This window comes from Protomyctophum bolini (assembly GCF_963924005.1).
Source record: "Protomyctophum bolini genome assembly, chromosome: 2".
Classification (NCBI taxonomy): Eukaryota; Metazoa; Chordata; class Actinopteri; order Myctophiformes; family Myctophidae; genus Protomyctophum; species Protomyctophum bolini.
Genome location: NC_137863.1, coordinates 6,171,659 through 6,183,757, shown reverse-complemented (window position 1 = coordinate 6,183,757; position 12,099 = coordinate 6,171,659). Strand labels below are relative to the sequence as shown.

The 12,099-nt window shown below is 44.0% G+C and overlaps 2 protein-coding genes across 2 annotated transcripts in view; one reads left to right on the top strand and one right to left on the bottom strand.

Annotated features, from left to right (window-relative positions):
* The window catches only part of LOC308330666 (RNA-binding protein 5-like), a 239,561-nt gene that overhangs the window by 78,706 nt on the left and 148,756 nt on the right, over window positions 1–12,099 (bottom strand). The gene's annotated exons all lie outside the window — the stretch shown is intronic.
* On the top strand, window positions 2,399–10,936 carry LOC308323866 (isotocin receptor-like). The gene is made up of 3 exons (XM_080775724.1): window positions 2,399–2,465; window positions 2,598–3,642; window positions 10,422–10,936. The coding sequence occupies exons 2-3, from the start codon at window positions 2,694–2,696 to the stop codon at window positions 10,787–10,789; spliced, it is 1,317 nt and encodes a 438-aa protein (XP_080631850.1). The 5' UTR covers window positions 2,399–2,465; window positions 2,598–2,693; the 3' UTR covers window positions 10,790–10,936.

The window sequence follows — 12,099 nt, the reverse complement described above, 5'->3', positions numbered from 1 at the left end:
AAAGGGCCTTTCTGTGGGGAGTTTGCATGTTCTCCCCGTGTCCCCAGCCTAGAGTAGGTATACCCTTACAAAGGTTATCTATACTGCCTCCCACTGGTCAGCCGGGGCACCTGATAATGTGTTCCTTCCACGGGCTATGTCCTACTGTGGAAATGAAACTCCCCCCTGGCAGGTGGTAAGAAGCGGCCTGATCACTCCTCATGCATTGAAGGAGGCACGAGCCCAGTTCGGGGCTCTCCCCACTCCCCAGGTTGGCAGAGGGAGAGTAGCACCCAGGATTACAGCTTATAGGCAATGGCAATTGCCACCGGGTGGGTGGCAATTGGTGGGTGGCTCTAACAGAGAACATGCTATGTCCATATTGTACAACACAGTCGACCCTCTCTTAGTTGCCCTTGATGCCTTACCACTATCCATCTGATCTGATTTATGAACTGATTTAGTGGAGAATTTTAAAACCTTAAAGATGAGGCAAGCATCTGCACATTTCTTCAAAGTAAACCAAGCTTTTGTACTATTACTTAACTATTGGCCTTTCAGCCAAGGGTTTTAGTGTCTGAGTGTTTGTGCCAGCTGGGAGATAAGCACCCCTGTTGTGAGGTATGGTGTTGCTAAAGTTGAATATCTGGGTTGAATCTGTACACCTTTTTAACTTGTTTTTGAAAGTATGGTTCAAGTCTAAAAGACACCACCTTTTCTTTTCTCCTTTGACCAAAAACATCTCAGTTGTTGTGAGTAAAAGCAACCAGCTGTGGATAGTTTCGAGTGCAGGTTATGTGCACCTGTGGCTCAGACAAAACACCTATCACATCATAAAGAAATGATAAGAAAACACATGCGGAAAACCTTCTAGTTCTAATACCGGTCTGGAAAAAGAAAGAAAGAATGAAAGACCTTTTGTACATGATCAAAGCTGAAATACACTATAATATATCAATAGGCTTTAGCCTATGGCAACACAGTTGTTGTTTAACATGTGTGTATCGGATGTTCAAAAGACATTAAAGTTGTTATTGTTAACTGATTGTAATTGGTGTGAGTTTCCCTGCATGAGGCCCAAAGACTGTCCCTCTAATGTATGTGTGGGGAGTGATTGTTCAATTGAGTCTCGGACGTGCAGAAAAAGACGACACCAGGCAGTGTCAGGTGGAATATCAAATCAAATCAAACTTTATTTATAAAGCACATTTAAAAACGACTGACATCGACCAAAGTGCTGTACAAGTCAAAAAACATATAGCAACAGCAATACATGTCCCCATATTTGGGGGACAAGGGGAGAGCAACGGACTTGAACTCATGCTTCCTTCATGCCTGAGTGTCCAAGTTGCTCCTTTACACCTGACAGGAAGGAGTTTCCCTGGTTGGACGTAGCGCGTGGAAGGAACACGTTATTCCAACCAGTTCCTTTCCCCTCCATCAGGCGCCCCGGCTGGCCAGGGGGAGGCAGTTTAGTACATATGAATATAATAGACACTAAAATAAGAGGTGCTCAAAATAAACGGTTGGAAATTAAATTGTGATTAAAAGCTAGGTCGAAAAAATGGGTTTTAAGCAGAGACTTAAAAGTCTCAATGGACTATGCATGCACCTCTTGGTACCACAGCACCTCAAAGGCCCTTAAAACAAGGCTTCTTGCAATGGGTCTGGTCCACAAGATTCGATACACCACCAAGATACCCATGTACCTGTCTAGATACTTCCTTAATGTTAACGAAGTCCACACCCACAACACCAGATGGAGTGCAACAACAAACCATGTACAACCCAGATTAGGCACAAACAAGGGACTAAATCCTATGCCACCAATATGTGGAACACCATACCAACAGTCATTAAGACATGTGAATCTCTTGACTCCTTCAAAACCGCTCTCAAAGGAAACCTACGACGGCTACGTCACCTACGACGGCTACGGCACCTACGGACGGCTGAGCTCCCTGCAAACTGTTAATAAATATTTCAATCAATCAATCAATCAATCAAAAAGCGGATCTGATGTGAAGAGGAAGGCTATTCCAGAGCCTAGGGGCAGCCTCAGTGAAAGCACGATATCGCTAGTATATTATAGCTATAATAGCATGAAAATATGTTTAACCACACATTGGCTATTTGAAAATAACCAAAAGCTCACAATGCGGTGACCTTGTAGATCTGCAATTTTAATATAACTACAAGGTCAGATCTAGATTTTTTATATTTTTTTTAAATACAGACAACAAAACAATACCACTGCACTTACTGTACCCCTGTACTAGTGTACTCCGGTGATGTTATTATTTTTTTCAGAGGGAAAACAACTAGGAGGAGGATGTGCTTGCAGAAAGAGGGAGGGCACTAGGTTAACTGCTTGAGCAAAATGCGCCACACGCCCACAATGCATGCTGCAGCAGGTGACTGACAGCGGTGGTCGTGTCTCTGTAAAGTAGTGGAACAAACTAAACTAAAGCCTTTTGTCTGTAATGGTAAGTTATAGTTAGTGAAGAAAAACAGCTGAAATACTGAAACTGTATTTGTATTGTAGGCCTAATTAGTAGGCTAAATTTGCTAAATTTGACAATAATGTAAAGCTTCCTTGTCAATGTCTTCCTTTCCAGACGGTTTGTTCCACAAAACGACAGAATGTAACCTGCAGGGTATAAATCACAACACATCACCAAACGGGCCTGCTTGCTTTGCGCATTTTACGCGCGATGGAGGAGCAGGACGCGTCAGGCGAACGACAGCAGCTGAGTCTCTGCCGGGCGGCGATGAACGACTCGTGGAGCAACTCGAGTTGTGTGAACAACGAGACGGATTACAGCAGCAACAACAAGACGGCGAACCCTCTGAAACGCAACGAGGAAGTGGCCAAGGTGGAGGTGACGGTGCTGGTGGTGGTGCTGATCCTCGCGCTGGTCGGCAACCTGTGCGTCCTGCTGGCCATCCGGAAGAGCAAGCACGGCCAGTCCAGGATGTACTACTTCATGAAACACCTGAGCATCGCGGACCTGGTGGTGGCCGTGTTCCAGGTGCTGCCGCAGCTCATCTGGGACATCACCTTTCGCTTCTACGGGCCCGACCTGCTGTGCCGGCTGGTCAAGTACCTGCAGGTGGTCGGGATGTTCGCGTCCACCTACATGCTGGTGCTGATGTCCATAGACAGGTGCTTGGCCATCTGCCAGCCGCTGCGCTCCTTGCACAAGAGAAAGGACCGTCACTACGTGGTCACCTCGTGGATGCTCAGCTTGATCTTCAGCACTCCACAGGTGTACATCTTTTCGCTGCGGGACGTCGGGAACGGGGTCTACGACTGCTGGGGGGACTTCGGCCAGCCGTGGGGTGCCAAGGTGTACATCACGTGGATGAGTCTCACGATCTACGTCTTCCCCGTGGTGATTTTAACCTTTTGTTACGGCTTGATCAGTTTTAAAATATGGCAGAACTTTAAGTTGAAAACGAAGAGGTGCATGTCTCTCACTCCGAGAGCGACCACCAAGAGCGCCGCGCTGACTCGTGTGAGCAGCGTGAAGCTCATTTCCAAAGCCAAGATCAGGACGGTGAAAGTGGCTTTTGTAATAGTGCTCGGCTACATTGTGTGCTGGACTCCGTTTTTCTTCGTCCAGATGTGGTCTGCATGGGATCCCGCTGCGCCCAGAGAAGGTATATACAGCAATCCATTTTACGCATAATACGCACACTGAGTCACTGACATGGTTGTTAAAGGTGAAAGGATATCCTATATTGGCTTACATGTCATCCGTTTTAAAAGAAAAATCATTTCATCGTTTTGATTAGACCTAATATTCAAAAAATATATATTAATAATAGGCCTACTAATAATAATAATGCGACAAACGCATATGATCTGTTGGAACATTGACATTTTAAATAGCATTTTGCTTTAAATTGTAGTGATAGTATTTTTTTATATAAAAAGTGTATAGTTCATAAAGTTTATCTACGAAAATAATTGGTTAAAACGTCCTGCCTGGTTTTCTTGCCAGGGTGGTGCACTGGTGTGACACAATTATGTCAGATCATAATTAAAAAAAAAAAAAGAATAATCTGATTTTGAATATAAATAAAATAGGCCTTCATAATTTCTTAGTGAAATATTGCATAAACCAGTCATATAGTTTTCATATAGACCCACACATTAATATATATCCTACATATTCCACATTTTTCACATTATTATTATGATTTTATTTTTTGTGTGTGTGAACATATTTTTTAACTGTTTTTGAACAAAATAATAATAATTGGTGAACCCCCTCAAGGAACCCTGGGAGTTCCAATAGTCTATATGTCTCATATGTTCCTCTATATAGCTCTGATCCATAACTCTAATGCCGTTGCAGTTATAGAGCTATGTTACCGATGACTTCCGGGGCTCGCATAAATGCAGACCAGCCTCTCGTCTTTAGCGTAAATAAAAATAACGTTTTTGCTACTCACCAATACAAAGGCGGGTTGTGTCATTAGAAAGCCTACTTTCCTTAGTGGAAGCACTCTGAGCCCCCCCCCCCCCCCCCCACCACACGTGAGAAGCAAAAATGTTATTTTTATTTACGCTAAAGACGAGAGGCTGGTCTGCATTTATGCGAGCACCGGAAGTCATCGGTAACATAGCCAACGGCATTGCAACGGCATTAGAGCTATGGACCAGAGCTAATGTTCCTCAAACATCTGTGGAATGGCATGTGTCCCTCGAAAGCCTGTGTACGGGTTGTGTAAGAATGAGCTGTGATTGGCCAGTAGCCCGGGGAAAACGTTCTTGCCAGAACATGATTTAATATTCTGTTTATCGGGTCGCAGCTCAAGCGGCCCTGAGTCGGCTAAACAAACTTCGCAAACGTTTCGGTTATAAGCACAACCCGATGTTCCGTGTCAGGATATCCCTGTACGGGTTCGAGCCCGTACACTGTTTTTGGACGGCTCAAACCTCGTTCTACCGATGCAGGGATAAGGGACATCCCGACACGGAACCTCTTCTCGGACCTAAAGCGTAGATATGAGGTTCCAAACGGAGCTAGCTAAAGTACTACAGGATGTTTGCCACCAAGATACTTGGTGGCAAAACAATTGTGCCTATATGATGCATTACAATATTCCTCAGAGCATCAAAGACTTTCCTTTCCTGAAAGATAATATAATCCCAATGGCTCATGCTGCTTTTGTGTACAGTATTTGTATGTCAACAATGTATTCTGCAATCACATTCACAAGAGCTAGAATTCACAGGAAAAGCACATTATTCTACTTGCCATCCCATAGAGCCTGTTGTGAACCCGGACATGTTCAGTACCCTAACGTTTTATGTTAGAATTGTGAGTCCCCAGCATTTAGAAACTGCTAGATGCTAACTTGCATATGTTGGGCAATTTTCATAATTAGCATAATAAGCTGGGGTACCATTAACATCCAATATATTCAAAATGTCATTATGTGACGGTCAAACTAGGGGGTTTTCATGATTCTGAATCCATTGCAAGCATTCGTTTTGCACGAAAAAAAACATTCATTTGGCTCACAAAGTGGCTATGGCCAAATTTAGCCCAAGGAGTGTTTTTGTGCTAAAGAAACCGTCAGTTTCTAAATGCTGGGGACCCATACTCAACATTTCTAACATAAAACTTTAGGGTACTCCAAATGTCCGGGTTCACATTCTGGCAAGTAGACTATTACGAAATTAAACCGCAAAGAAAAAAGGTCCTTTTGCAAACCCCACTAGGGTATGGGCACTGGTGTTTTCAGTTTCCCCCAAAGATTAAATATAACTGCACAGACCTCTGCATCGATTTATTAAAATATACTTATCTCATTCACATACTTTTATTAAATTACCTCTCTGTATTGATTTATTATGGCATTTTGGTCATAGAACCTTCCTCAAGACATCTCAAGACAATCTCTCTCTCTCTCTCATAATTGGCCTTGTGGTGTGAGTGTCTGCCCTGAGACTGCATGGGAGGTTGGGGGTTCAATCTCCAGTCAAGTCGCACTTCTACATGTGACAAAAACATACTAGCATCATGTCCAGGGGGGTGTGTGTACATCATGTGATGTAGGCGCCGGGGGTGTACAACTGTACATCATGTCACGTGACATATAGCATAATGTACAGGGGGTGTGGTGTACTGTACATAAAGGCTACTGACTTACACCAAAACACATGTGTGTGTGTGTGCGTGTGTGTGTGACTGTGTGTGTGTGTGTGTGTGTGTGTGTGTGTGTGTGCGTGCGTGCGTGCGTGCGTGTGTGTGACTGTGTGTGTGCGTGCGCCGTGCGCGTGTAAGTAAGCAGTAAGTGTTCATGCCCTGCCCCTGATTATCTCCATTGATTTGAGTAGAGCTCTGTGAAGTCCACACGTACACATAAAGCACCAGACATAACATGTACATGTGTTTGATCTCGTTTCCTTTTTTGGGTGGGCCTGTGCTACTCACAATGTGTTTTGGTATGGTATACAATACATACATATACAGTATCTTGGATACTATATGTGTATTGTGTACATGGTGAATCTGAAGATCTGGGATCCTGTGGAGCGTTCTATACTGTAGACTTGGGCTGTACTGTATACAAAAAACTGTTACTTTTGATATTTGAGGGAATTTTGAATGCGTGTGTGTGTGTGTGTGTGTGTGTGTGTGTGTGTGTGTGTGTGTGTGTGTGTGATGTCAATGGTATAGGCAGGTTTCTGAACTGTCCGCAGCCCTCCTCTGAGGGACAGAGAAATTACTCAGAAACAGTGTCATCTTATAATGATCATTAGTGGGGAACCAATTATATGAGGCAGAAAATGGGTGAAGTGTTACTGAGATAAACTAACCTGGTGGAGGTTAAATTAACACTGAGGATTTTGCCGTTTCGATTGCAATCCCAGAGATAAAATCATCTGTTTGTTCAATGTTGTCTAGTCTAGGTGGTGCATGTCTAGTCTAGGTGGTGTCTACGGTCTAGTCTAGGTGATTGATGATGTGGGGGGACATTAATAGGATGTCAATTGCCAGGACTGTTCTTTAAATCCCCAGAAGCACCACCATGGTGAAACAAATAACTTCACTTTTGAATAATGACTTTCTTTAATCATTTTCAACTACCCCTCTCTGTTTATGTTTATAGCTGCTACACGGCAGAGTTGATGCAAGTGGTCTCTATATGCAAAGCAGGTAGAGTTGTCCTATTGCTATGAAGCCAACACACCAATCTGCTGTCGGGTTGACGCAGCAGTTGATGAGTTAGATAGGGACAGAGCAGACAGCAGAGAAACAAGTGCTCAGATCGACAACAGTGGCCAACACACATTGTGTAGGTACAATCGTGGTGAGACATTTAACTACATTTAACAGTGGCCAATACACACATTTTGTACTGTAGGTACAATACTTAATCTTAGCGAGACATTTAATCTGCAGAACCCTCAACCATGTTCTATTGCGCATATCAAACTGGGGATCTGTGAAATGAAAAAAGTTCAGAATCACTGTTGCTACAACAGAGTTGTACAGTAATTGTAATGTCCTGGGTTCTGTTTGCATACACTATGTCCCCTGAAGAAATCTATCCGAAACGTTGGAGTGTCTCTGTGTAGTGTACACAATACATTTTTGGCATCGGCAGACAGCTACGAGTGTGCGGCAACTCTTTGATTCGTCAGTGTTTATTTCGTTGGCTAGCACCTCACAAGGTCTGATGTCTGTTGCATCTCTAACATTCTTGTCTGTTCACTGTCCCGATGTGTCCCATGTCCACACACCTAACAAACAGGGTGCCAGCCGGTTCTGGCAAGCCACCCTGTGTCCGAAACAGTCGAGAAAAGGACACAGTTACCGTGTGGGGGTCCCCGACTTGCAGAGAGTTTGTTCAAAATATCCTCCAATTATCTATATAGTCAACAGAAAAGGTACTCCTATCGAACATAAGAAAAATCTCCTTGTCCTGTACTCTGTATGGGAAATATTGTCGCCGTCAGGCTGAAACCGTTTGTTTGTTTGTCGTAGTATGATGCCCTACTGTACCTCATGGCAGTGACAGTTTCATCCAAAACAAACAAACAGCACTGGTCTCAACCTGGAGTCTGGGGACCACCAGGGGTCCTTGAGGAGGTTCCAGGGGTTCCCCGTGCTAAATATATTCTATAAATGCACCATGTCTCTGTACGTACGTCTGTAATCCACGTAATAACTGGGTGGGGCATGCATTTCCAACTTGCATCGTTCCAAGAAGGCCAGTGCCCAACGTGCACCGCTCTAGATATTGATAATTACTAAATGGACCCTTACAAGTCCCTAACCCACAAGTTCCATCTGTACACTCACCCGAGTGTACAGATGGAACCAAATAATAGCTGATCTATAAGCTCACAACACATTGCAATGTGATGCATTGTGCGCTTGTAGATCCTCTATTTTCATTATTTCGTATTTTGTCCTATAATTACAGTATAGGTTGACAGTGGTTAAGTCTGTGTTTTTTTATTATACATATTTAAACTTTTAAAATCCTATTCAAAATCATCCCAATAGAATTCTGACCAAACCAAGAGCTTGGTTCCATTGGTTTTATCAACAGCGCAAATATCAAATGTTGTGCCGAATGGTTGAGGTGTATTAACTCTGATCATAGATTACCCTTTGGGTCAGTTCTCTAATTCCTTGGACAGGATGTTTGCACGGCACATTTACTAAACACCTCTGTCTGAACCAGGAGATTGTCGGAAACGACATCATCAGTGCATGAACATTTCCTCATTTTCTCCAGGGAGTGAGGGAGACGGCACTCTCTAAATCTCTCTCACTCCATTATAGGCATGACTGGAATGTGTCTGCTTTCAAAGTTTAAGCGCTAGGTCTAAATATCATAGCTATTATTCGAGGATCGGTGAGCATCAAAAGGTTACTCGCACCACGTCCATCAGTCTGGGTTTGCGATAGAGATTCATCAGTCTGATATTCAGCGTTTGCAGTGGTGGAAGAAGTACTCGGATGTTTTTACGCTACTTTTAAGAGCCCGTATTCAAATTTGTACGAAAGTATTGGCCTCAAAATCCACTTGTACCAAAGCACCAATGTAAAAGTATCCTAAATGTGTAAAGTTTGCTGATCTACAAGCTCACAATGTTGTGATGCATTGTGAGCTTGATTGGCTATTTTCTAATAGCCAAAGTATAAAATACGGGTATAATATTTATCTCTGAGATGTAGCGGAGCGGAAGGCATAAAGTATCAAAACATGGAAATACAAGTAAAGTGAAGTACCTCAAAAATTGTACTTCAATACAGTACGTCAAATTCGTCAATCAATGTACTGTGGGCGCAAATGCCTGTATGACGGGTTCAGACTCAGAGCGGGCCTGGATTGGGGCCACATTGTGGAGGATAAGAGGTGGAATGGTTGCCTGTATGACGGGTTCAGTGCTGGCCTGGAGTGGGGCCATTATTGTGGAGGATAAGAGGTGGAATGGTTGCCTGTATGACGGGTTCAGAGCTGGCCTGGAGTGGGGCCATTATTGTGGAGGATAAGAGGTGGAATGGTTGAGTCGGTGATGTATGCACTCCTGTCATGGCTCAGACTAATTGAGTTTAAACACGGTCAAAGTTGAACGCCTCGCGTTTCAAAACTGAACCGAAGCGTGACATTTGAGAGTAAAAGAGATGAAGACTTCCCGCACATACACAGACACACGCACTGATGGACGCATACACGTACACGCCTGTTCTGACATTCCTTCCCCATCCATCCTTCCTCTTCGATGTCTCCCTTGTCGCAGGTCGCATTTACTATGGAATTGTGCATTCCCGTCAAGTGTGTTGGTTGGTTTGTTGGATGGCATGACCATATATGGTAATACCCATGGTGACATCATAACCCACGCCTCCATATATGGTCACGTATGGTAATATCACATCTCCATATATGGTCACGGAGATCTAAGGGTGGCAGCGGGGGCAGAGGGCCCAGGTAAAGCCGGGCCTTAATTTTCAGGCCTGTTGAGAAGTCTAGTTTTCGCCGGCTGCCAGGCACGGATGCACAGATAACTTTGGGGCAGTCTAGAGTTTAAATGGACAGGTATCAGTCTATCCCTGTATGCCCATATATGGTTACCCGTTACCTATCCACTTCGTGCCTTGTGGGACATAAGGTCTTCACAGAGCGCTTCCACCCTTCACGGTCAGCTGCTGAATAACTAAATAAATAGACAAATACTTTCAAGCATTGGAAAATGTTGAATAATTTAGCATTTTTTTTTAAACACAAATTTCCCTTCTGTGGGTCTTTGTATGCAGGACACAAAATATTTTCACATATTGCAGCCAAATACATTTCTATTTGGGGGTCCTTGGCATGAAAATGTGTTTAGAAACTATTGCATTCCATATATCCGTGTGTGTGTGTGTGTGTGTGTGTGTGCGTGTGTGTGTGTGTGTTTCCAGACATGGCATTCATCATCGCCATGCTGCTGGCCAGCCTCAACAGCTGCTGCAACCCCTGGATCTACATGGCCTTCGCCAGCCACCTGTTTCAGGACCTGACGTTGCAGTGCAGCGCCCTCTGCTGCCCCAGACGGTACACTACGCCCTCCTCACACTGCAGGTGCGAGCCTCAGACATCCTCTTCCACCACCACCACCACCACCACCGTGTCCAAGACCACCGGCAGCCAGAGGAGTTTGACACAGAGGACACAGTTTGACACAGAGCTCCTCTGTAGCAGGGTGGGGGGACACAGTTTGACACATGAGGACAAGGACCCTCAAATTGATATCAGCGACTTTAAGCAAACTTCAGTGCTCGATACATAAACCTGCTCCTCTCCGTCGCAGCCCTTTCTACTACGGGAGAACCTGCACTGTCTGTCTACAACGCCAACCATGTTTATTGAATCTATAGCTATAGCTAATGTCGCTGTCGCCGGAGGCTGTTTGCTTAACGGTTTTGACAGCTAAGGCGTGGGCGTCATAGCCACCGTAGATCCGCGTAGCAACAGTCGTTGCTTTAAGTTCTTATTTATTTGGTGGCGGACCCTCATCTGAATTCCCTTTTTTTGCCATGGACCCCCATAAGAGAGATTATAAGTATTATTTTTTTATTTTTCTATTCTATTCTTCTATTCTTCAACCCCCAACACACATGACATATGCACGCATGCACGCGCACACACACTTTGAGAACCGCTGTCCAAGACCACCAGCAATCAGAGGAGCCTCCTTCACAGCAGGTATAGGACTCGGACGGAACCAGAGCCCTTGAGATGGAAACAGTTGTGCCAACGATGGGTCAGAAACACTATATGACGTGGTTCATGTATTCCTGCATCTTATCTTCACTGCTATTATAGTGTTTGCACTGCAGTCTTAACTACTTATTTACTTTCTATTCCAAATCATATGTTCCAAAAAGAACTGAATTATCGCTTTCTCAAACCAGCTGTTTGCAAGATCGTATTCTGTGCATCTTGTGACGACATGAAAAGGGAAGAAAACAATGGCACTTTCACTGGACGGGACGCAGCCAAAACGTGGAGCATTCTAGAACAACTGTAATAAAGTAACACTTTTTGAACATATTTCAACCTATATCTTCAGAATAATTAGTGCTCATTAATATGCTCATTACAAGATGGCACAATCTTTGTCTTTCTCAGGCCTCGGCTCATTCGTACACGTACCAAACACCAATCAAGCAATGTTTGGTCGTTTCTTTTGTTTCTTTGGGCCACCACAATGCTTTTCCAATGGGAGTCACATGGTTTGACCAAACATTTGTGTTTGATTGCTGATTGCTCCCCCCTCATCAAACTAAAAATCTTTGGTCAAACCCTGTGACTCCCATTGAAAATGAATTGGAGCAGCAATCAAACAGCAATCAGACATCGCACACGGACCGAACATTTGTTGTGTAGGCTAGGCGTGTACAAAGCCTCTGAGGAGAGCTGTGGACAGTTCAGAAACCTGCCTACCAGTGACATCATCGGTAGGCAGATTTGGTCATTTCAAACATCATATCAAATGCGATTGTGATTGTAGAACAAGTGATTCTATTTCGTGTGTGCATATGTGTTGGAACAATGGAACTGTTACTTTGGGTGTCACAGAACGGGTATGTATTTGGG